This window comes from Cavia porcellus, unplaced genomic scaffold (assembly GCF_034190915.1).
Source record: "Cavia porcellus strain 051 isolate PalLab524CR breed Dunkin Hartley unplaced genomic scaffold, mCavPor4.1 scaffold_1, whole genome shotgun sequence".
NCBI classification, from domain to species: domain Eukaryota; kingdom Metazoa; phylum Chordata; class Mammalia; order Rodentia; family Caviidae; genus Cavia; species Cavia porcellus.
Genome location: NW_026947484.1, coordinates 201,277,553 through 201,302,669, shown reverse-complemented (window position 1 = coordinate 201,302,669; position 25,117 = coordinate 201,277,553). Strand labels below are relative to the sequence as shown.

The window sequence follows — 25,117 nt, the reverse complement described above, 5'->3', positions numbered from 1 at the left end:
TGTATGATGTCGCATTTGGTTTTACTCTCTTCAGAAAAAGTAATAAGAACTGTGGGAGTAATAAAACCCAAAATGTATGAAGTGCTCTAAAGGTTATAACTGCATATATGTTTAAGTGTATAAGATAGATAACCATATTACTGAGTGTTTTTTGGATCACTGAACAAAACTGATTGCACTCTGTTTGAAAGTCCACTTATATGCTTCAATTTTGTAACTTGAACAACTATTTCTAAGATGAGAATATGTAATCTATTAACTAGTGATTTCTTACTGTTTATTTTTGAAGTTTTGTATTACTTGTACCCTTTTTTTGTTTTTTTTTCTCCTTAAATAAAAAAAATAATAATAATTAAGTGTGATCCTGGGATTGAAGGTGTGTGATTACTAAATTAGTCCACTGATTGGTTTGCCAAAGATCTTGGTGTGGATAATGGGAAGTCCCACCTGGGTGTGAGTGCTATCTGCCCTAAGGGTGTGTAATTTGGGTAGGCTATAAGGGACAAAATAAACTCTTGTTGCTTGCTTTGCTGCCTCCTGTGTTTTGCCTTCCATGCCATGAACTGCTTTTGCTCCTCAGTGATGCCCCTCTGCCACATCACCCTACCTTAGAGTCAGCTGATTATGGACTGAAACCTCTATAAACTGTGAGCCAAAATACCTTTTCCTTTTAACTTTAGGTGTGGGGTATTTTGTCTCAGCAACAAGAAGAGTAAACAGCATCCTTTTCCCTCTCAGGCAGACCACCTCCTATCGCTGTCAATTCAGCGCTTTCTTTACCAGTGCTTAAAGTTTCCTTAGCTCTCGGTCCTTCCAAAAACTGCTTTGTCAGCCCATGTGTGTGGATGGATCACCTTACAAGCTTCTAGTCCCACCCTGCAAAGGACAGCTAGAGAAGACCACCTGCCCACATGCTCTGGGGAAACTTTTAGTAAAGTCACAATCTATTTCATCTGGGCCACTGTTGCTGCCAAGAGTCTTCTATCTTTCCACAGCCAACTCTCTCCTTGGAGTGGAATTCTCACCATTTCCTGATCCCCACCTCACCTTTCCTCCTCCTTCCCTGGTGAAGAGCCACAGGCCTCCTTGCCTCACACTCAGGATGCCCTGCAGCAGCACCTTTCAGCTCACGTGAAGGTGCCCTGAGTCTCAGCCTCTCCCTTCTCCTCTCAGACTGGACCTCATCAATCATCCTTCTCTCTCATCTTTAACTTCCTGGTCTAACTGGAAATTCCATTCAAAACATGAACATCCTCAAAGCTTTGCGCACTTAAAAGAAGAAAACACAAGCACTTCTTGGCTACTCGTCCTCCTTGCTCTCTGCCCTCTGAGCCCCTGTTGCAGGGCTCACCCACAACTGGCCTCTATCATCTCCACCTCCTGTTGCTTAGCCTGTCATAGCCCCCACAAACCATCTGGCTGAGGTCACCAGCAGACCCTCACTGCCAGGCTGCAAGGCGTCTTTTTTGGCCCTGTCGTGGGTGACCCGAGTTGCAGTACTCTTCACCCTGAAAGGGACTCTAGACGCTACCCTTCCTGAGTACTCTTCCTGCTCCCGGTTGCCCTTGCTTGGCTTCCTGTACAGCCCCGTGCCCAGTGCCCGTCCACAAATGGCAGCAGTCCTCAGTTTCTCCCAGTTCCCCTTCATCTTTTCTGGAATTTTCAGCATTCTTGGGATACAATCCCCACCCTCATGTCTGCATTTAGGTGCCTCTCTCCTACTCTGACCTTAGCGTTCCTTTGACATTGCTCCCTTTTTAAAAGTTAATATGATTCATTTCCTAGCTACCAAGTACTGGGCTGAGTTCTTTACACCCACAATTCTCATTTAATCTTTAACAACCACTTGAGATGCTTCCTGAGGAAAATGAGTTCACAGAGCCCACGAGTCAGCCCAAGATTACATAGCAAATAAACAGAGGAGCTAAGACTCAAACCCAGATCTCTGACCCTGAGACCCTTACAATGCTCCTGTACATTGGCAACAATGCTCCTGCACAGGGCAACAAAGAAATCCCCCCAATTTTTTTTTGTCTTTTTCCTTTTTATTGGTACCAGGGATCAAACTCACGACCGCCTGCTTGCAAGGCAGGCGCTTATGCCACTGAGCTAAATCCCCAGCCCCGAAACCCCCAAAATTTAATGTAAGATTGTGCATCTGAGCATCTTCTGGGATTAGGGTCACGTGGTATTGTAAAATTCTCACAAGAATCCAGGATCCAAAAGAGATGAAGAACTTCTGGGCTATACAGTGAACTCCTTGGAGTGGAGCCACAGGCCTAGCACATAACAGACCTTAGGGAACCTGGCCGAGCTCTTCCATTCAGCCACGCTATGAAGGAATCCCACAGGGCTCAGACCCACAGAGAGGCAAGTGGACTGGCCAGCACTCTCATCACTTCCCTTCTGTTTTGGCTACAAGTTGCCTCAAATCCCCTGACAACCTCCTTCCAATTAGCTGACCTTCACATGTTCCTTTTCTTCTGTTGAGACATTTAGATGCATACCGTGTGCTAGATGCAATGCTGAAGGCTCTATATATGCCATTTACTCTTCGTAACAGCTGTGCAAGGTGACTACTATGGTTCTTCTTGGTTACGGATAAGGAAACATGCTCAGAGAGATAAATGGCCTCCTTTATCTTCTCTGAGTCTGATGAAGAGTCCTGGTTTCACATGTGAAAAGTTTGCTGGGAAGGGACACCAATAAGTTCAACTCATGCAAAGTAGCCCCAGTGGCTGACCAGGCTGGCCAAGGGCCAGTTTTCAAACCAGAGCTACCAGGGCTATGTCCAGGAGCTGCTGGCTCTCAGAGTAGCTGACGGGCAGCAGGAAGACCGTTTCCCAGAGCATTCTGTTTGAGAAAATGGGCCTTCACTTCTGGCTCATTTCACTACTTGGCCTGACCTAGACACAATGCAATTGTTTGCAGAACAAGCTGTACTGCCTTTGCCAAGCGGACCTGGCATCCAAGTGCAAAGCTGATTACATCAGATCCCCAACAGCCCCTCCTCTGGGAACTCTGTGACTGGTCAAAGGTGGGAACTGAGTTGGCTCCCAGTCAAATAGTTTCGTTAAGGAAACTATGAGTGCCCTGGTAGTTTGTGCACGTCTGTTTTTTAAAAAAGACTAAGTCCAGTTTCAAAAGAGGAAAGAAGGCCTTCTTTTTGGAACTTCTCTTTTCAAAACAGTATGCAGCCCCTAGCCCAGATGTATGAAGTCCTTCCTTAGCTCCTACTGTACTGCATCAAATAACACTAAAGCCAACTTGAGTTCTGAGTTTCAAAATGCAAACTGGTACCTCTCTGAGGCTCCCGTTGCACTTGGGGAGACCAGATATGTTGAGCAATAGTGATGCGCAAGACCACACATTTCCGAGAGGGAAGGCCCAGCTGGACCCAAGGCCCCAAGGAGATATGAGCTCCAGAAATCAGAGGACCAGTCACGCACACTGTGCAACCTCTAGGCCAATGTCCTCATGTGAAACCAGAATAAAGAAGAAAAACTGCCAACAGTGCCATTATGGGTTTTGGCTTATGCAAAGGGAGTCTTACAGGTTGCTTGTTGCTTTCTGTTTACAATCAGCTCTGGCAGCTCTGGCTGGGAAATCAGAAGCCCCACCCCTCAGCTGGTTCACATGTCAATCATTAGTCAATAAATGGGCATGCAGCTTTGTATACCTGGAGCAAAGTTTCTAGATGGACCAAGTCAGTTTGGAATAGTACAGGGACCTGTTCTCACAGAGCTCACACCCTGGCAAGGAAGGCAGAGACAGACCACAGTGTGACACAGGAAAGGATGGGTGAGCAAAACACCACACAGAGTAGAAGATAGGATGAAGGACAGATGACTGTGAACTGGGGACTCAGGAATAGCACTTAGGCTAAGATCTGACATGTGATACGCCAAACAGGGAAGAAGAGTTCTGGCCTGAGGACAGCACATGGGGGAAGCAGAGAGCTGGCAGGCCTGAGATATGGGCATCAGGCAAGATGCAGGCCAGGACGCGAATCCTGAAGATTGAGGGGCCAGGGTGGGGCAGAGGCTGGAACCCCCTGGCAGGACCTCTCAGAGCACTGCAAGGTGCTCGAACTTTAGCCAACGTGGAATCAAAGCCCCTGCAATGACATCAGCCTGGCAAAGGCACGCTCGATTCTACCTACTTTGTGAAAATGGACTGTAACGGCACTAGAGTCGATAAAGGTGGGTGGCTTAGGAAGAGGGGTTTGGACCTGGGGCAAGGTGCCTCAAATTGAATCCTAGTGGGGCTCAGCCTACAGGGACAACTCATTGCCATCTGTACTGGCACATGCAAGGGCGATGCTTACCTGGTTAAACCTCCGGGTAAAGGCCACGACGTTGGGGGCAAGACTATGCTTCTCCTTCTTACTCCATCCACAGCTGGCTAGTTCCTAGGAAGCACAGAATCATTTTCAACAGGAATTCTAATCACATTACAAAATACACCACGGCCTCTCATTAGAAGGTAAATGCAGAGGCAGAACGGGGCTGAAGGCTTTGACCCTCCTCCCATCTTTACCAGGAGGGAGCTAAGGGCTGGGTCTGCAGGTGGCTGCATGTGCAGGAAACAAAGAGAAGTACTTTTCTCCGTATCTATGGCCACATTTTCCAAGATTTCTTTGTCAAAATATTCTTAATCCCACCACATTCCCTCTGCCAGTTTCTCTGGGACTAAAATTCTTTTCTTACATGTGAATTATCTGAGAGGGCATAAATGTTTTAACCAACAGCAGGACTAGTTCTATCATAAATGTGAATCCAGGGCTCCAGGCTAACAAAATTAAAATCTAGTCAAGAAATCTCAGATTTCACTGGGCATGTGACATCCAGCCTCCATCTTGGAGTTAGGCAAAGTCTTAGTCCAGGCCTACTGCAACAAGAGAACTTCTTGGACACCCTGGGACTCCCCTCTAGGAGACAAAAGGGAAGGCTCCTATTAGTGTCTTGTTCAGGGGCCTTGTCTCTACTTTTTCAACAGCCTTATCATCCTAATTTGAAGAATCAAATTACATAGGTTTACCTATCAGTAAGGCTGGTTCCTATCTGAAGATAATGAGAATAACCTGTTACAATAAGGGTTATGTGGGGATATATAAAAGGACCAAGGCAAAGCCATTTATCCAAAGGCCCAGCATTCCCAGCTTGCACACCAGTGGCAGTAAATGGAGAAAATGTAGCTGATATCAAAGTTCTTTATCCTGACTTCAGAGATCTCCTGTTAATTCATATCAGCCCTCAGTATTATTAGTAACTTTTTTGCCACACAGTTGGAACTTTTTAAAGATCTTTGGTGAGTGAACCCAACCAGCAGGAATAGATACAAATTAGGAAAGTCTAGGTGTGCAGTGGAACTGCAAAGACAAACCTTGCTAGCTGGGCAGTTATGTCTAAAGTGCTGTGCTGGTCAAATGCATCTAGAAGATCCAGTGAAAACCCCATATAATCTTCCCAAAATTACAGGTATCATACCACAGCAATATATGCACATGTTTATAGTGGCACCAGTTGTAACAGCCAAATCTTGGAAACAATCCAAATGCCTATCAACTGGTGAATGGATAAAGATGACACAGTTCTTTTACACAGTGGAGTACTACTGTGCCATAAAGCATGAGCTTGAGACATTTCTAGGTTTCAGTGAACGCACCATGAGACCATTCTCTAAAGTGAAATAAACTGGACACATTTGTTAAGCACTGCAATCTCTGGTGTGAGAAACTGAAAGTGTAAATATGGACCAAAATATATAAAAGGTATTCTGGAAGAGGAAGAAAATGTTCAAATGGGAAGGAAAACAATGAAGGGGGGCGCTGGGGATTTAGCTCAGCGGCATAAGTGCCTGCCTTGCAAAGCAGGCAGTCGTGAGTTCGATCCCCGGTACCAGTGAAAATGGAAAAAAAAAAAAAAAACCAATGAAGGGAAGGAGAAAATAAAGAAGGAAAAAAAAACGAGAAAAGAAGGAAAATGGAAAAAAGTTTTTGTACATGGGAAGGGGAGGAGAAGTTAAAGGGAGGTTAAAGGAATGAGGAGAAAAAGAAACAAGTTACATCATGTACAGGTAAAATTCTCCATGATGACTGTGTCACTATGTACATTTAGAATGTACCAATAAAATCTGATTGGAGGAAAAGAAAAAAAAGAAAGAAAAGTCCCACACATGTGCATGTGGGACCCTGGCTGAAGGCAGTGGGCAGCTTTGGCTACAGATATACAACCTGGAGGCAGGACAGCAGGGGACCAGCCAGGACCTAGAATACAGCTCTTCCTGGGCTGCCTCCCACCCATAAATGGCATCTCTGTACTCAGCCACAAGAGACCACAGCCAACTTGCCAGGTCCTTCACACCCTCCAACTAAGAGCAATGGAAGCAATTAACCTAACGTCTCCGTTTGGTGAGAATTCCCCCCAAGCAGGCCTAGACCAGGCTCTCCACCTATGTCAACATGTAATTCTCATCACTCCTAATTTTAACACACAGGAGAAGGGCTCAGTGTTCATTTTCTTGAATGAAGACCATGAGTCTACTTCTCAAAATCAAACACGAATCTCTTGGTGATGTAGCATTTACCTCTGTTTACTATGATTCTCCTTGCTCTGAAAATGAATATTTATGTTTAATTTCCAATGTGTATTTGACCTGCATCACTGACATTACTCCTCTCCCCCATTAAAACATATACTCAAGCTGGATGTGGTGACACAGGCCTATAATTCCAGCTCCAAAAGGAGATTGAAAGGTGAGTCTAGCCAGGCCAATTTAGCAATTTAATGAGACTCTCTCAAAATAAAAAATATAAAGGGCTGGTGGCATAGCTCAGTGAGAACGCCTGGGTTCAATGCCAGGGCTGCACACACACACACACACACACACACACACACACACACACACACAAGCACAGACTTGAGTCATGCTGCACACGTGTGTTACTGCTCTGTTAGAACCTGTCGGGACAACGGCCTCTTCCCCTGAGAACTCCGAAGCCAGTTCTGGGAAAGCCTGGGTTACAACTGAATATAAAGCTCAGCTCATACACTGACATTCAGGACTGGGGCATGGTTGTTACCTAATTTCTCTTTGGATAGCTGCTCCCTCCATATTTTTTTTTTAAATATACCAGAAGGAATGTGTGTGTGTGTGTGTGTGTGTGTGTGTGTGTGTGTGTGTCCCTTTAAGTGTCTGCAGTTGTGTTTTCACACCATGACAGCTTGAGAAGACCCCTAGATAAGGATCAGTGTGCACCCACAGTTACACGGACTTGGTCAGACCCTGGCTGTCCACACTCCAGCCGCATACTGCTGATTTTCTCAGATCTCCCATGTTGCCATCTGGCACTTTACCAAGTGCATGGCAGGCGCTTGGTAAAGGCTGTTCTCCCCTCCTGAGGGACACTGCTGTGAAACAGCCGAAGAAGCGTTCAGCTTCAGCTCCAGCCACCACTACCATATTCCTTTTCTGACGCCACAGTCCCACTGCTGTCTTGAATTATTAACAAAATCTGTTATTTCTCATTTGTTTTGTTGATGTCACATAGTTAGGGGCCAAAGCAGGTACTTTATCCATCTTCCTTGTACTAATTTGGTTTGAACATTTCAAAGACCCTGATTCAACAGGGTCTGAGGGCTTGGCAATTCCCTAAGGAGACTGTTGCCCAGAAGACAGGTAACATTCAAATTAAAAACTCGACAGTGTGAAACACTGTTTCGAGATGCTTTGATGCAATGGAGGGAATAAAGACCAACGACCAGTCTTGTCACGTTTCCTAGGCATCGGTACCATCTCTGATGACAGTGGGCTGAAAGCACTCAAAGGATGGCAGTGGGAACTGCAGGAGGAAGAGCCCAGCATGGTCACAGTGTCTGGCTGTTCAGTGAGCAAGGTCTGAGTATCCCTCTGTGCTGAAACTCTCAATGTTGGGGAAGAAAGGTTTGTCAGGGTGTCAGAAGAAATCAGACAATTCTATCCTCACTAAATTGAGTTCTAGGCCCAACCTCAGAGCACTGTTTCCCTCCTGTGTTTGGCTTTATAAGATTTTAAGATTCCATCTGTGTGAAAAGGGTTTGGAAAATGTGAAGTAATAGAACACAACTCTTCCAGTCACTAATGTCTAAAATGTCCATGCTACAAACTGAGGTGACTGCAGTTCAGTTAAAATTGACCAGGGGAGACAAGAATGGCTCTTGATGGGAGATGGGGGATTGGGGCAGAGGCCAAGAAGGCCTGGGCTACATGCACTCCCTCCCCAGGGTGCAGGCCTGCAGCTCACATGGATGCCCGGGTTCTGAGTTCTGGGCTGAGGAAAGGAAGTTGAGCACCTGCACAATTCTCTGCCACTGTCTTTGGGGATCTTGCTTCCTTCATAGAGACATTCCCAGGATTCTTTGGGGAAAACAAAAGAAAACTTTGTCACTAAGCTTTCAATTCCCCTGGTTCCTCTGTGCCTCTGCTTCCCTCCCTAGGACTGGGCTGACTCTTTGCCCATTTGCCCACCCAGAAGCCTTGGCTGTGTCTTCAACCTCTCCCTCCCAGCCTCCCCTTCCTGCTAGTGATTCAGTATGTGTAAGTCACTTCCCAGAACAATGGTAACAGTAAGGGGTGTCTTCTAGGTGCCCCACAGTCTCCCCCAGCTCCTGCTTTCTTCACAAGTGTGAATTTCCCGAGCTCCGCTTGCCTTTCCCATCTGCCTCCTCTATGCGATACTTGCCTCAAACTGCTCTTTCCACTTCCAATTTGTGACACCACAGCCCTGCCCAGGTCTGTCACTGGTCCTTACCTTTGCACTCTGCTTTTTCCTGCTTGCCTTCCCACCCCAGGTCCCTCAGCCTCAGTCCTGTTTCCCAGTTGCTCTTTACTTTTCTGTCGTATGCCTCCAACCCCACCAGCTCTGTCGAGGCTTGCCTTCTACATCCTTGTGTCTTTACTTACTTCACAAACATGCCAAGTCTTCAGCTGTGTGTTTCTGTGCCACCCAAGTTCCCATCCTGAGCCCCGAGCAGGATCCCAGCTACCTCCTAGCCACAACCCCTCAGTACCCGATAGGCATCTCAAAATCAATAGGCTCAAGCTAAAAGGGTATCTACCTTAAAGAAAAGCTCAGAGCTGGGTGTATAATCCCAACTACTTGGGAGGCTAAGGCAGGACAGTCACAAGTTTCAGATCACCCTGGGCAACTTAATGAGATTCTATCTCCCCAAGAAATTGTGGAAGAAGGAAACTGGAGATATAAAACTCAGAGCTCCCTGTGTTCAGTTCCCAGTACTGCACAAACAAAACAAAACAAAAACTGTGACATCATGCAATTCATTTAGAAATTCACTCTGACACAGTTGAGTGTTTGTGAATTATTGTGCATGGAAAAGTCCCTAAGCTGCAAAAACAGCTTCATCTTGACCCCTGCACGCATTCCTGAGTAACAGCAAGTATCAACCCTGGTATTTGCTCATCCTGAAAGTCTACCCAGGCCACACAGCCAGGAGGCTCACCACACCAGCTGCTAGTGCTGTGATAGGAATCTGAAAGTCAGAGACCTTGCTATGGCCCAAGAAAGGCCTGACCCTGACTGTGTCTGGAGCCAGTGAGATAATCCCTGGAAGAGACAGCCTGAAGAGTGGTGACACGTCCTCCCTGAAGACCCCACAGCATCTAGCCCACCAGGCCATAGGAGACTGGCGCCAACCAGCAGCCCTCCCACATGTGTGCTTAATTCTGACTGCACCCTTCTCCAGATCATGTTCGTTGGACATGTCCACACGGAACTGCAGCACCTTGAGGAAGAGTCACTGAATCAGACTCCCAGGACCACCCACAGGCTGGCACCAGCCGATGGCACACATCACTGCTGTGCACCACAGGGCCATTTTCCTTCCTTCTGCTGCCCTCCTCAAGGGAATAAACAAAAACAAAAGGACAAAAGAACTGCTAGGTCTGCTTATGACCAATCTGCACAACTGGTGGGATGATGACACATTGAGTTACAGGGAGCTATAAAAACACCCCAGACAGCAGATGGCCACTGGGGCAGTGGGGAACAGGGTTATTTAGGGGAGGGATCTGCCTGAGGAGTAAAGCAACTCAGCCCCAGGGCTGACCTCTCCTTGTCAACCACAGGGACATCATCATAGCACCCATGTTGGACAATGAAGGGTCCTGGGGTAGAGGAGGAAGGACACAGCTCCCTGGGAGCTCCTACCAGTGGTGTGGCAGAGGGCTAGCTCTGGTCTTAGAGATAAGCACTGAAAGCACAAGAGTCACCAGGAGAGAGGCCAGAGTGTCATGGCTGCAGTGTCAATCAACCTGAGCTGACACCCTGGCTATGTGACCAGGGGCAAGTCACAAACTCTCTGGGCCTGACTTTGCTCATCAAAAAACTAACCCCTTCTAAGGTGATTAGTGGGTTAGAAGAGCTGGCATTTACAAAGCACTCAGAACAATGACCGATGCACTGAAAGTATTTTTACTGTGTCTTTTAAATTGATAAAATACTGCTCATGGGAAAGAACAGCTCAGAACTGGTGAAGCAGCTCCTAAAACTCCAGGCCAGGAGAGTCTGGAGTCTGAGGGTGGCTCAGGAGAGCAGCCCTGGGCACCAGGCCTCCTATGCCTCGGAGGAAGGCCCAGGCCAGCCAGAGGGAAGCACCTTTAAGATTTATAGAGTACCTACTGCATGCCAGAAACTGCTAAATGCTACCAATATCATCTCATTTCATTCTTACAAAACCCTTTAACCTACAATTTGCAGACAGAAAAAGAACTAATAAGCCAGTGAGTTAATGTATCAGCATTAACCTATCAGTTAATGTATCACACAAGCATTTGATGATAGAGGCAAAGGAGCCCACCCTCACTCAACCCAGGACAGAGCAGCAGGCCTCCGCTGGACTCCAGCAGGTACTATTCTACAGGAGAGGCGGGTGACAAGAGAGGACACAACAAGGCAGTGGCTGAGTGGGGACTTCCAAAGGCCCCCTTCCTGAGTCAGGGCTGGCCTAGGAATTGGGCTGGTGAGGACAGGATGGGGCAAGGTGCCACTGGCTGCACAGGCAAGTATAAGAGACACAGGCACAGCAGGATTTAGGGCTAAAATTCTCACAGAGCACTTCTGGAACATGCAAGGTGTTCAATGAGTGCCAAAGGGCCTGCAAGTTCTAGGAAGGTATTTTCTATACCATTCCATACCAAATCCACAAACAACAGAGTAACAAACCTTATCCATTGGATGGACAAATTCTGAGACTCAAAGAATGGGGAGATTACAAAATTCTACTCTGATATCCCTAGAACAAAGCTGCCCCTTTCCTGCATTGTTCTGGAGGCCTGCAACCTGCAATATGTTCCCCAACCTGGCCTGCAGTGTTGACATATTGCTGTGTCCTGCCTCAGCCACTCAGAAGAAAGGCAAGGGGGAAAAAACTGGAGTAACCCCAAGCCACCAAAAACATGAGTTAAACCAGCACAATGAAAGACATATAAAGAACTATTACAACTCAATAAGAAAGCAGCCTGATTCTTTGCAAAAATAGACAAAAGTTTGTTCAGCCATTTATCTAAGAGAATGCAAGCAGGATGAATAAATCCATAAAACAATGTTCTATACCACTGGTCAACAGGGAAATGCAAATTCAACTACAACAGGACATCCTTCACACTTGTTTCAATGACCTAGAAAAGTCCACATCACAGACTTCTCTAGTGTAGATGAGGATGCAGAGCAGCTGAGCTCTCATCCCTTGATGCCAGGCACATAAACTGGTACAGCCGTGTGGGAAAACAGGCCAGCAGTTTCCTACAAAGGTAAGCAAATGCCTACCACAGGGCCTAGTTATCCCCTAGGAGGTTTTTACCCAAGGCACTTGGAACATACAACTAACTGTATGTGCATATTTATGGCAGCTTCATTTTCTGTTTTCCGACAGTAGAAGCAACCAGAAATCCACCAGTTGGTGAAAGAATAAACAAACTATGGTACATCAATTCAAATCGTACAAACAATTTTTTAAAAGCCATAAAACGACCATGTACGAGCTTTATGCTGAAAGACACCAGATACAAAATTAGTCTATGATTTCATTTATACGACATTAGATAAAAGGTAAAAAGGACAGGAGCAGTAGTTCGATCACTGACTGCCAGGGATGGGAAAGGAGGCAAACAGACTATGAAGGGCCATGAGAGAACCTGGGAGGAGACAGACAAGTCCTCATCTCACTGTGGTGGCTGAAAGAGAACTTATATTTTTCAGTACTCACTGAACTACTCATTAAAAGGGTGATTTCTACTAGTTGTAGTTAAACTCAACAAATAAGATTTTAAAAAGAAAAGAGTCCAATCACAGAGAACTGTGAAGGGAAATCCCACAATGAGAGCCGTGCAAGATGATTAAAGAACAACTTGTTCAATTCAGAGCAGGACAAAGGACTCCTGGAGGAAAAGTTATGAGAAAAAAAACTATGATAGAGGTGAAATTATAATAGAAAGCATGAAAAAGTTTGAGGACTTTGATAGCAGAGAAGATGTCATTATAATCTCCAAGAATGACAAAAAAGGAGTTCTTATTTGTATGTATTTAAATATTATGTATACCTTTAAATACATACTCAAATAACATAAATTTAACATACAGTTAAACATTATATATTTTAATGTTTGTATACATTTATATGCTATATACATATGCATCCCATATTTAGCAATTGATGGATTGAAAGAAAAGAATATCAACAAGTCTTTGATGTAAGGAATGATGTCTTGAATAGCTTAGGGTGCTTAAGAGAATGAAATACAACTTGGCACACTACTTAGCTTAGCACTGAGTAATAGTTACTTAGCCATTCTGATAGTGAATTCCTGCCACTGGTTGGTTTTCCATTTTTAGAGTCCACCTAAGGGAGACCTAGCTGTTATGCAGAATCCAAATCTGAAGTTCACTGGAAATTATAGCGGATTGAAGGTGGGAAATGGAGAGGGAAGGAAAAACACAGGAATCAAACTGTTAAGACAAGTCTGTTCAAAGATAATGAAATAAGAAACAAGTTTCAATATCCCAAATAAAATCCCAAAAGTAACAAGAATAAAAATCAGTTTGACAGATCCACCCCTGTGTGCTCCTGCCACCACTGGAGACCTTGCTTCCTGCAGGCAGCCAGGGTGGGCAGGGAGATGCAACCAGATAGCTCCATGTACCCGCAGACCGCCACTGGAGACCTTTGTTTCCTTCGAGCAACCAGTGCACACCAGGAGAATCAGACAAACACACACCTGTGTGCTGCAGCCATCAGAGGAGTCCTGGGATAGACTTGAGGCTGAGAGAAAAAGTAGCCCACCACCACACACCCCTGGGAAGCCCCAGTGTAGCTGCATGGTTCTGCAGAAGCCCACCCCACACCCCGCTACCTCCCTGGGAACCTGAATTAAGAGAAACTCAGGTACCTGTCCAACTCCCCTATACCACAGAGGGGCAGCCAACGTGGGAAGTGCCTGGGATCCCACAACCGGCTTGTTGGGAGGACCCAGGAAAACATCAAGCCAAAGAAGCAAAAGGCAATCTCAAACCTCCAGTGCACACAGAATAAGTCTGGGAGCTACAGTCATAGAAGAAACTAGAAGTCACACACCTGAAATCTCCACGAGGATAGCACCTGAAGTCAAGAAACAACTTCATGAGATAGGTAAAAGTAATCAGACCAGAAATAACATTTCAGGTAAAAGAAGAAATCACAAACATAATGAACCAGCCAGCGTCTCCTGAGATCTGTGCCATGTTGGAACTTAGGGAACTGGGAAACCAAGCAATCCGCTCCCCTCCCTGTTAAGCAGCTGTTAGCCTACCAGTGCGTGGGTTGATCCCACCCCCCATTCTCCACCCCCCGTTAGTAAATGGGAGCCAGAGGTCTGAGCATCTCTTGGGAGGTTGACCATGTGCAATATAGCAAATAGGGGGGTTTTCCTTCTACCATCTCTTTGAAGGCAAATATTATTATCACTGTTTTGCTTTGTTCTGATTAATTGTATTGCTCTACTCAATATTGTTTTGATAAGTTCTATAATATTCTGTATTTGGTTTGATTTTGCTATACCTGATTGAAAGAACAACTATTGTGAAGATAATGAGATATACCAACTATTGTGAAGATAATGAGATATACCTATTACTGTTATCCTGGTAACCTGCTGTGACATTCTGTACCAGTTTCACTGCACTGTCTCAATTGCTTTGCTCTGTCTTGCTCTGTTGTATTTTAATACCTTCAAAATAATAAAAATTTAAAATAAAATAAAATGCAGAAGGTTTGAAACAGATTCAAAGAGCTATCCAAGAAATTTTAAAAAGTTGATCAAAAGCTGGCAAAACTGCTTGAAAGAGACCAAAGATAGACTTTCAGACCTTCAAGACAGGATCATAGCTAGTGACTGTGAAAGGAAGGATCTCTTAAAAATAACAAGGAATCAGGAAATAATTCAATGGCTGCAAGACATTGCAAAGAAAAATAATTTAAGAGTAGTAGGTATCAGTGAAGAAGCAGGGGTCAACACAAATGAAATAAAAATACTTTACAGAAGTAATAGCAGAAAACTTCCCAAACATGGGGAAAGGATCAGTATTACTTACATTGTTCTTTATTCTGTTTTGTTTTGTTTTATTCTTTTTAAAAGAAAAAAAAAAAAAAAGAAAAATCAGTTTGACGAGTTCACTTTCAAGGACAGAGAGGCCAGGGTAAGGGATCAAGATTTAACTTCCTATGCTCTTTTACTTAGTTATCATGTACAAGATTACTTTGAAAAAATTTAGTAGATGACATATTACACATTGTAAATCTTCTAAAATTAAGTTTTAACAGTTGGCTGTTTATAGCCTGTCATGTCAACATTTATAAACAGCAGCAGTTCCCATATAACCATACCTTTTGATGGAGGAATCATGTGAACACCACAGCTATCTGAACCATAGGAAATACATATGTCCAGCAGACAAGGCTGCCACAAGGGCATAAGGATCCCACTGTGGTAAGCAGCTGACTACAAGGCTGGGAAAGCTCATGGGATGTGAGGGTACTGTCAGGAACTGCTCTGAACCCTGCCTGGAGCAAAACCAGCCACTATGAAACATGGAAGGAAGGAAAGGCAAAAGGAAAAAGGGGAACGATTGAAAAAAAAAGAAGGGAAATATAGAAATCAAGGGAAAGAAGGGGAAAATGGTGGCACCCAAATGTCAGGAACTGTGTTAAAGACGAGCAGGAACATAGATAACCATCTCTCAAGACAACAAAGCACAACTGCACTTTCTTGTCATATTTCCCAAAGTTGACTCCCTGGAGGATGTGCTAGAGCCCTGTCTTGCACGTGGCTGTCAGTGGGGTGCGGTATCTTCAGCTCTTGAATAATGGTGGCAGAAGAAGGGAAAGTGTGAGAAGGAAGGTAAGAAAGGAAGGAAGAGAAACAGAAAAGGAGGCACTGGAGTGACTGACAGTTTACGAAACATGTCTACATTTGCTTATGTTCCAAAGTTAAAGTAGGTTTTAGGAAATACAGCCATGAACACAATAAACCTGGTCTCACTTTCATGGCAGTCACATTCGATAGGCAAGAAGAGAGAAAAGAAATTTGTAGTAAGTCAGAAAATGGGAAATTATTTGGAATAAAATACTAATCATAAAAATAGAAAAAACATTACTCAGTTCAAGGTGCCCGTCTGGTAAGCTGGCACGGCATGGAGATAGGAAAGAGGAGGGGGCACACTCTGCCACTGCCTAGCGGAAGAAGGTCACAGGCAGCAGGGAGCACATGTGTAAAGGCACAGGTCAGGAACACTAAGCCATCGCTGGGAAGAGCAAAGTGGTCCGTGGAGCCCAGCAGAGCAGGTGGAAGGGTAGGGTGGAAGAGCCGGGTTGTGAAGCCAGAGATGCACTTGTTTGTTGAGGTTTGTGTGTTGAGCAAGATGGGAAGATAATGGAGGAATGAGCAGAGGGAGCTCCTCAAAGCCTCACATGAGTGTCAGGTAGATTTCAGCAACCCAATGACGAAACAGGATAGCAGAGTGTGACCAAATCTGTGGGCACTCTTCACTATGTGAAGATCTAGTATGGTAACTGTGTGGGGTATTCCCACATTCTCATATGATGGAATTCTTTAGTAATCTGAAACAAACACCTGGAGGCTATGACCAGGGAGTGATGGACACGCTGGCCACCGTAAGTCCTCAAGAGTCCTCCCTAGACAAACCAAACGGTGTGCAAAACCAATGGGGACAAAGTCAGGGTGTATGCACGGGTGGGGAAGATCATTAAATGAGCAGAAGCAGTTGTCTTTCCTGGCTTCCAGTCCTATTTATTTCTATAGAATAACAGTTCATTTACAACCACTACTGTTTCATCAAATCCTCAAACTACTGTGTGCTTGGAAAACATGTACTAGATTTAGGGTCATGAAGATGATGCAATTTCCCAAAACATTCCCTTTCCAATGCTACTCCTATGCAGCTCTGCACAATTAGAACCAGCTGTGGACACAGGGGAGCAGCCAAGTGCAACGCTGTGAACACTCTCCCATCCATGTGACACAGAAAGGCCCCAATTAACAGAATGGAGAGCAGCTGCCAGGGGCTCAGCTCGACAAGATTAGCAAGCCGGATACAGGGCCTACAGGGCCACATGTCCATTCTCTGCTCTTTCACTGGGGATTATATCCAATTCCTCTCTCCCTATTCTTATGAAACATTTTTCCCCAAATACATCATTCAGATACTCTCTTAAGAAAAGAGTACAGTTTGTTTTTTGATTAAGGACCTAATTCATTACAGAAAATAGAAAAATGTTTCTGTATTCTGAAAAATACAGAAAATTCAATACAGAAAACTTAACCTAACTAAGAAAACTTAGTCTAACCTGAAAAAAAAAACTAAAATTAACACTTGATCTATACTAATAATAAGAAGTAACACATAGGGCCAGGGATTTAGCTCAGTGGCATAAACACCTGCCTGGCAGGTGTGAGGGGAAAAAAAAAAAAAAAAAAAAGAACTAACATGCACTGAGGACTCAGTCAGTGCATTAATAATTTTACTTTTTTCAAGTGAGTAAAATTTTTTTAATCATTTTACTTTTATCTATCATTCACTGGATTTACATAGCAGTCCTATGAGACAGGTACTATTATTGCCCTATTTTACAGATAAAGAAATAGAAACTGAGTTCAGGAAGTTCAGCAATATGTCCAAATCCCCATATGTGGTCATTGTGAGATCCAGGATTAAACCCAAGTCTGCTGGTCTCAGGAGCCAAGACCCCAGCCACACAGCACCCCTTCTTCAAGGGTAGGATTTGCACACACGTACACAAATGTACACACCCACTGCTGCCTCTTGCTGCATCTGTGGTCTTATATCTGCTTTTATCTCTAATGCATCACAAACATTTTCTCACATTTGGCTCCATCCCTTCTTTTCAGAATTTCTGGTACACACATGACATCTCCTAGAAAATATTCATCACATTCCTCTCCTTTTGTCTTTTGAGTTTTAAGAGGAAATTTTAGCTTGTCTCTTAATTCCCTACTTTGGGTTTTTGCAATTTGGTATTCACTGATCAATTTCTATTGCAATTTAAACCTGGTAATCATGTTTCTCAACACCAGCCAATCTTTATTAATCTTGCTGTTTACACACTCCATGGATATTCTGAACCCAATGGGAAATACAAAACAAGATTTCTGGAAGTACTTGTTCATGAGGAAGATGCAGGCTCTGATGGACTCTTCACTGCCTTCTACTAGCTGACACTTCTCTATGTTGATGAGACTGCTTTAAAGTACATAGAAAATGGAAAACATGAACCCAACGGTTTTAGGGCCACATGACTTTACCAGTGAGTCTATGAGCCTTCTAAAGAACACATAATTCTTATGCTAACTAATCTGTTCCAGGGCACAAAAATTTATGGAAAGAATTCCCAAGCCTAACAGGTTTGTCTAAGAAAATACAAGAACCAGCTAATATTAATAATCAAAGAAGTATACTGATAATTTGAAAAAGAAAAAGTGATCTGACCCTTTCAATAGATATTGAAAAAAATACATGGCAAAATGTAATGTGTATTTCAGATTTTAAAAAGGAAAAGAGAACTTCTTAGAAGCTTAGTAATAAGTATCTACTTCAAGTCAACATCCATCACTACATGACTCAAGAGACACCCTGTGGGGCCCAAATTAAAGTAGACACAGCAGAGAACAATGTGCTCTCACATGGGCTACAGGAAGGAATCAGACCCACTGTGGCAGGCGTTCTCCCCAAATGTCTTGGGGGAGCAGAGAGGGGCCAAGCTAGAGATCAGGAAGGGGTAGGATTTCCTGGACACCGCAGTGATGACCTGGATGAGACCACCTGGGAAAGTGGCAGTTTGGGGGAGGGAGTGCTGGGGACAGATGGCCAGGGAAAACTTCAAAAAGAGAGACAGAAGGACACAGACAGAATAGGGAAGAAAAGAAAGATGAGAAAGGGACAGAGGTGAGCGAGGAAAGAAGCAGTTTTAATTTTATAGGGCAAGGACTGAGGTTCACAGAGATCAATTTTATTTATGCAAGTTCATCATAATAGTGAATGGCAGGAATGAAAGCCTGACCTTTTAGTATAAGAGTCCCAGAGGGAGAATGAGAAACAAGGTTCTGTGACCGAACAGGGGACCAGGGAATGGGCAGCCTTCACTTGGGAAAGAATAAGGGCCACAGAAAATGATGTGCCTAGGAACAGTATGGAGGCTGGAGCCCCGTGGTGTCAGGCAAGGCCAACTGCGGGAGGAGCCATAGGATGAGTCTCCATCCAGCAAGATAATAATTTCATCCAGCATCTCACACTGAAAGAAACTTCTCCCCACCCTAGGAACGTGCTTTTGGATCACAAGCATTTTGAAGTCCCTGGATAGAACAGGATTTCTGGAAACAGTAATACACTGTTGATAAATTCCAGCAATGGCTGTACAGTGGAACATCTTACAGAGGCACCGGGCAGTTTTAATATTCATACTGATGATGACCGCAGATGGCTGGTGTGTGAGTAGATCAGGAGGAATAGTGCTTTCAGAAATGTTATTTCCTCTCCTGAAAGACTAAAAGGGAACACCAGCTTTTCCAATGTCTGATCTATACTGGGATACTTATTTAAAAGTGTGTGGAAAAATTTCAGACACTGGAGCCTCCAGTCTTCCATGGTGTGAAGACACTTTTGCAAAGCAGGGAGTGAGACCATGGCTTCATTCCCAACCTCAGGCCAGCCTGCTCCATCTACCCTCTTGGCTCCCTGCTGATCAGTAATACCAAGCCTGCCCGAATGGCTCTGGGGACAGAGGGAGGAGTGGGGCTTGCCCTCCAGTGAGGACAACAGGCATCAACTATAAACATGTTATTAAGTGCACAGGACGAATTTGGAGCACAAAGATCATAACAGGGCTGGCTTAACAGAGTTGGGGTGGGGGTGGGGGAGCAGAAATGTTAGGCAGAGATCAGCAAGCACACGAGCCTGGAGGAGGATTCGAGGGCCTCGGAAGACACCAGAGTAGGTGAAGTGGAGCAGTACATGGGGAAGACCAGGAGGAAGGCCAGGAGGGAAGGACAAGCCAGCTCTCACGTGGCCTGCTCACCCATCTTGGAGACTTGGGACTAAGCCCGAGTGCTCTGGGGAAACCACTGGAAATTATGAACAGGCTCAGTGATGTGGATAGACTTTAAAACCACGAGGGGCAGTGGGGTGGTGGGAGGGGCTGGCATTGAAATAAGAAGGGAAGATGTGGGTATGGAGATGTCTGCCAAAGTGGAAAGGAGGCAAGAGCACAGCTGGACTATGATGCCACACGGGACACAGAGAGGTATCGGGAGGCGCACGGGGCAGGAGACTGACCAAGAGCAGATAATGTGGGAGGGAGGAATCACCAGTGACAGTCAGATGCCATGTTTCTGGCTGGACAGGGTGGTGGGCAGCGTGGGGAGCAGGCAGGACTCTGGGAAAACAGGGCAGGTTTTCCCTGGGGGATACTAGGCTGTGGGCCTGCAGGATTTGCCTACCTGTCCAACTTCTTGAAGGAAGCACAGTTTCCAGGAAACCACTGGCTCCTTCACTGTGCCACTGTTCATGTGACCATTGTCCAGGGCACCAGGTGCAGCAGTTGAGGCCTCCACCATGGACCCACCCTATGTCCCAGTTTTGTTTTTCCCAGTGCTCTTCACCTTCCCTTTACTCCACCTGAACTCACCTGCTCACTGGTCCCTGCACAAGGCCACTTTCCTTCCCATGGCCCTACCTGTGTTCAAGCTTCTCCCTTTCCTGGCTGGTGTCCCAATTACACCCCTTCTCCGAGTCATGAACAAATGTTTGCCTCTTCAGAAGGACCCGGCTAGAGGTACCAGGTTCTTGCCCAGGTGAGCCCTCAGTCTACCTCCTTTAGTGTGGCCCTTGTAACCATTTAGGTAAATAAATGCCTTAACTCTCCTATTAAACAAGGGATTCCTCATCCATCTTGAGGTCCCTGAAACATTAGACAGGGAGGTTTGCACATGACATATGTCTGGTCCACATGTGTTGAGCAACTGAATAATGGGCACGGGCCCCACCATCCCAAGCAGGCCCCAGGAATGTCTAAGCAAGCCATATGACAATTACATGGAAGGTCTGCTCCTCTAATTACACTTAAATCTATAACTCCACTCCAAGACCTCAGACATCTGGCCCTGTGCACATCGGCTTCCTCCAGACGCCACTCAGAGTTAAAGGCTGACTTCAGCACATCCGCAGCCAGTACCACTCAGCTCACTCTGACCCCCTTCACATGAGAGGGGGACCAGCTAGGAGTCTCCCACTGCCTCAGGGTCACCCAGGGTCTGAGACAGTTACAGGAGGAGCAGGCCACAGCGTGTGCCCAAAGTGCCCTGAGTCCAAGAACAAGGAAGCAAGGGTGGAGAAATGGGGCTGCTCCTTGGATGTCAAGCAGGCTCAGGGCAAGACAGTGCAAACTCTGTTGCCCAGGGAAGAAATTGGGCATAGCATTTTGAGCAGTTTCTCCTCCAAAACATTTATCTGTAATGCAGAAGGAGAAAAACAAACAAGAGATCACAGCTCATTTTATGAGTAGATTTTATCCAGAAACTTCATATTTTCCATGGAAGAAAAAGCCAGTCTGAGTCTAAAGACTCAAACTTTTAATACCTACACTCAGGAGAAAGAAACAATCTCCTGCCATAAATTGCTGCTTTGCTTTAAACCTTGCTTCCCAGGAGGGCCGTGGCCTCAGGGCCCTCCACACCTTGTAGCTGGACCCTGCCCGGCAGCCCGTCTAGTCAGAAAGCAAACAACACAGGCTATTTCTAATGATAAGCAAACACTAATGAATTTCGGAGCATGTCTGGTGCTTGCTTTTATGGATTGTAAAATCATTTGGCTTCTTCTCACCCCATGCTGACATGCCAATGAGGCAACCCCAAGTATTTACAGGTGGGCCGGTCCTGCCAGGACCACTCTATAAGAGGGAGGCCAAGTACCAGGGGCCGGTCCATTAACCTGCTCATTACATATACACCCATTTTTTGTGCTCTGACATGCAGCCCAAGTGCTGGCATGCAAAGTCTATTAAAAAGTATTTCATTTTTAAACATCTTGGGGTGAGAGACAGAGTCAACTTAACTGTCTCAATTGAGCACGGGTACATATCTACTTAGAACTTATCAAAATGGCTTTTTACATATAAGTTAAATATAAATGGAAAATTCACAATGCAGTTTTTCTAGTTAGACATACAATTTGTCAAATATTCCCCAGTGAATGCTGAGTCCAAAGGAAGGGCGCCTCTCAGTCTGTACTGACACATCTCCTGGAGCCACTAGAGCAGACTCCCTCACTGCTCCTGTTCTGTACCACCGCAGCCACCTAAAGGAAGGAATCGTGCCAGTGCTGACACTCCTTCTATATCCAAGGAGGCCTGGGGCCCTGACAGAACCCCGATGGGCAGGTAGCCAGAAGCTGCCTAGGGTCCACCAGAGGCTGATTTTCATCCCATGGGAGCCAGCATCTGAGAGACCACTGGAAAGTTACAGAGATGCAGAGCAGGCTCCCACAAAGGGGGGCCTTCCTTAACCCCAACAGCTATGGAAGGCTCCCCTCCTGACAGCCAACTGTCCCCACTGCTGACCAAGCCGTGTAAAACCAAAGGCTGTGGTAACTGGGACACTGTGAAGCCATTAATCTGCAGGGGCCTCTTGCCAGCCGATTCCTCCACAGGTTCCAGGCCTACCCACCAGCCCTGCTGCTATCCTCCCAGGCTCTGGGTAGGAGCCCGTGTGACACAAATGTGGAAGGAAGGCACTGCTTGGAGCAGACAGGACTCCCAGAGCTGGAAGGTTCCCTCAGGGGAATGATTTATGACCAGAGGAGACTGCAGGACACTGGCTCCTGGTGCTGCCAGGCTCTTGAGCCCTTCTACTTCTCTGGAATCTGTACCTCCCCTTGATCCCACCACCAGGGGAGATCCAGGCAGACATCCTGTATGACAATAATGTACACCTGAGCCAATTACTAATTCTCCCTGTCAGAATTTGGAATATAGGTAGAGGAAAAGAAAATGAATCAGTCCCTATGACATGGGAACTCCAGAGCAGCTATCTTCTGCCCTCTTTATAGACCAGGAGTAGGAGGAAGCCAAGGAGGCAACGAGGTGAGGAAGGAACAGAGCATGACCAGCATCCAGCACTTGTTCCAGCACCTTTCCTCTCCAGCTTCCATGAGACACCTCGTGAGGCTCACAGTATATCCACTCCCCATCAGGCCAAGCTGCTCCTGATTTTCTGTTGCTTGAAACTAAAACCATCTTTCTTCGCCTGGTTTCCCACTGTTAATTCTCAGGCCTTTCACCCTGGGCAGCCTCCATGAAGGAATGGCAAGAAAGGGAAGAGAAGGTTGGAAAGCTCCTCTCTCTCTCTCTTTTTTTTTTTTTTAATGTCTTTTTCACTTTTATTGGTACCGGGGATTGAACTCACGACCGCCTGCTTGCAAGGCAGGTGCTTATGCCGCTGAGCTAAATCCCCAGCCCGAAAGCTCCTCTCTTGAAACAGGGATGCAAACAGGTGCTAAGGGGCCTGCTTTGAAAAGTAAGGACTCAGGAACCATAGCCCAGGCCATGTTTCCAGTTCTGAGGAATTCTAGGATCCCTCTGGATATTTCCAGAGCACAGCTTTGCTTCCCTACAGAGGGCTTAAGTTAAATGGCAGCAAACTCAGGGCTAGGACTAACCCTGCAAGGAAGCAAGGAGGGCAGAGATTTGAGCTACTACTCATGCCACATTTTTTTTCAAGGGTATTAAATGGATAGAGGTAGCTTTAAAAAAGAGAAAAGCTGGCCTGTACTTCTCAGCCCAAGGACTCAGAGAAGTGAAGTAAATTGCGCAAAGCCACACAGCAGCAAGTGGCAAGGCCCAGGTGTCTGACTGCAGGACACTGATTCCTAGTGTTGCCAGGCTGAGCTTCTCTGCTCCTCTGGGATCTGCACCTTCCCTTGACCCCATACCCAGATGGGACCCAGGCAGATAGGCCATACCGAAAATCTGTGTTTGCAACCCCTCTAGCATATTTCACCTGCTGATAGGTCTTTTCCTAGGTCAGGGATGGTGAAATTTTCAGAGATAATGAACAGCTAGATGTGACTACATGCCATAGGTGCACCACCACTGTCAAAGAAACACAGAGGAAAATAATTTATGACCACTAATAATCTAAGCAATGAACTCAGACCTCTCTGCTGTACCAAAAGGCTATCTATGCCTTCAGCTTCAGTGAGGACAGCAAGTACTCTTTCCTGGTGGGAATGCTAAGGGATTTGAAGATGCACGCTGGGCAGTGAGCACCAGGGGCAACCGAGGGGAAGGAGAAGAGAGGAATGAAGAGTGGGAAAACTGGAAGAGACTAGAAAGCTAATGCAATCTTTGCTGCCCTACTGAAGCTGTCCCTTGGCTCCCAAGCTTCCCTTTAGTGAAGTATGGGTGGCTCCCTAGCGCTATGCATGGTGTTTTCTTTGAGAGGACCCTGCGTACATCTCTATGTCACTGGGTACTGCTGTGCCACAATGGTCAGTGTGACAGAAGTAAACCTCTAGGAGACAGCTAGGAAACAGAAAACAAGCTCTGGCCTTCTTAAACCTATAGGACTGGGATTCAGCACCCATCCCTTCCTGTGTTTCAGAGACACCTGGGAAATGATGACCACAACAATTAAGGGAAGGAGAAAGAGGGTTCTAGAAGAGCAGCAACCATTCACTGAGCAATGAGGAGGTCCTGTCCAGAATGCTGGGAAAGAATTTAAATTTTCTATCACATGAATTCTTCCAGCAACTTCATGAAGTAGATGTTCTTATTCCACCATTTTACAGATGAGCTAGGGAAAAGTTGGCTTGTGGAGCAGGATCTCAAACCTGGTTCTGTTTGCACCACCATGTTATGATATTAATCAGGCTGCAATGTAATTTTCCCAAAGAAAAGGTGCTGTAGCCCTGAAATTTCCCCCTTCTTTTCTGGAGGGTTCTGGAACCTGGGATCCTATTCAAAATGCTCCACGCCACCTCATCCCCAGCACTGTTCCTCCCAAGGATGCCCCTACAAGTTTTTCCTTGCAGATCTCACAGATTCTTTTACTACTCCAGAGGCTTCAATACCAAGTCAGCTCCCAAGGTCCCATCACAGGACTAGGGATCCTCCCTCAGACAGGGTCAGGAACAGCACCTCCAGTGTGAGCACATGAAGGTCAAGTCCACACAGCAGCCATCCTGTTCTACTCTACTGGCAGAACCGTACTCCTAGACATCAGCTCATGTGGACATCTGCCATAGTGTGTCAAACTCACCATGTGCAAAACCCAATGCTGTGAGACCCCACCACCCTCACGCCATAGGCCTTTCCTGCTCCATCACCCAGTGTGCAGGCCACGAACTTGGGAGCTGTTCTTCACTCTTCCTCTCTCCAAGTATCCACAACCCACTTAGCACCAAGGGAGCCTGCACTTATGTGGCCACCCCTACCCATTCATGTCCTCAGAGGGACCACACTGTCATTCACCTAGACCCTGTGGTAGTTTCTATACTGCC

General features: G+C 45.7%; 1 protein-coding gene across 18 annotated transcripts in view; it reads right to left on the bottom strand.

The window, feature by feature from the left end:
* Window positions 1–25,117, bottom strand: part of Ralgps1 (Ral GEF with PH domain and SH3 binding motif 1) — a 266,014-nt gene that overhangs the window by 161,834 nt on the left and 79,063 nt on the right. For 17 of the 18 annotated variants that reach the window (XM_063227834.1, XM_063227863.1, XM_063227922.1 and 14 more), the window contains one exon: window positions 4,328–4,411. The exons of the other annotated variant lie outside the window; for it this stretch is intronic. In XM_063227834.1, coding sequence (XP_063083904.1) covers window positions 4,328–4,411 — 84 coding nt within the window. The remainder of the gene's footprint in view (window positions 1–4,327; window positions 4,412–25,117) is intronic. 18 annotated transcript variants of the gene reach the window in all.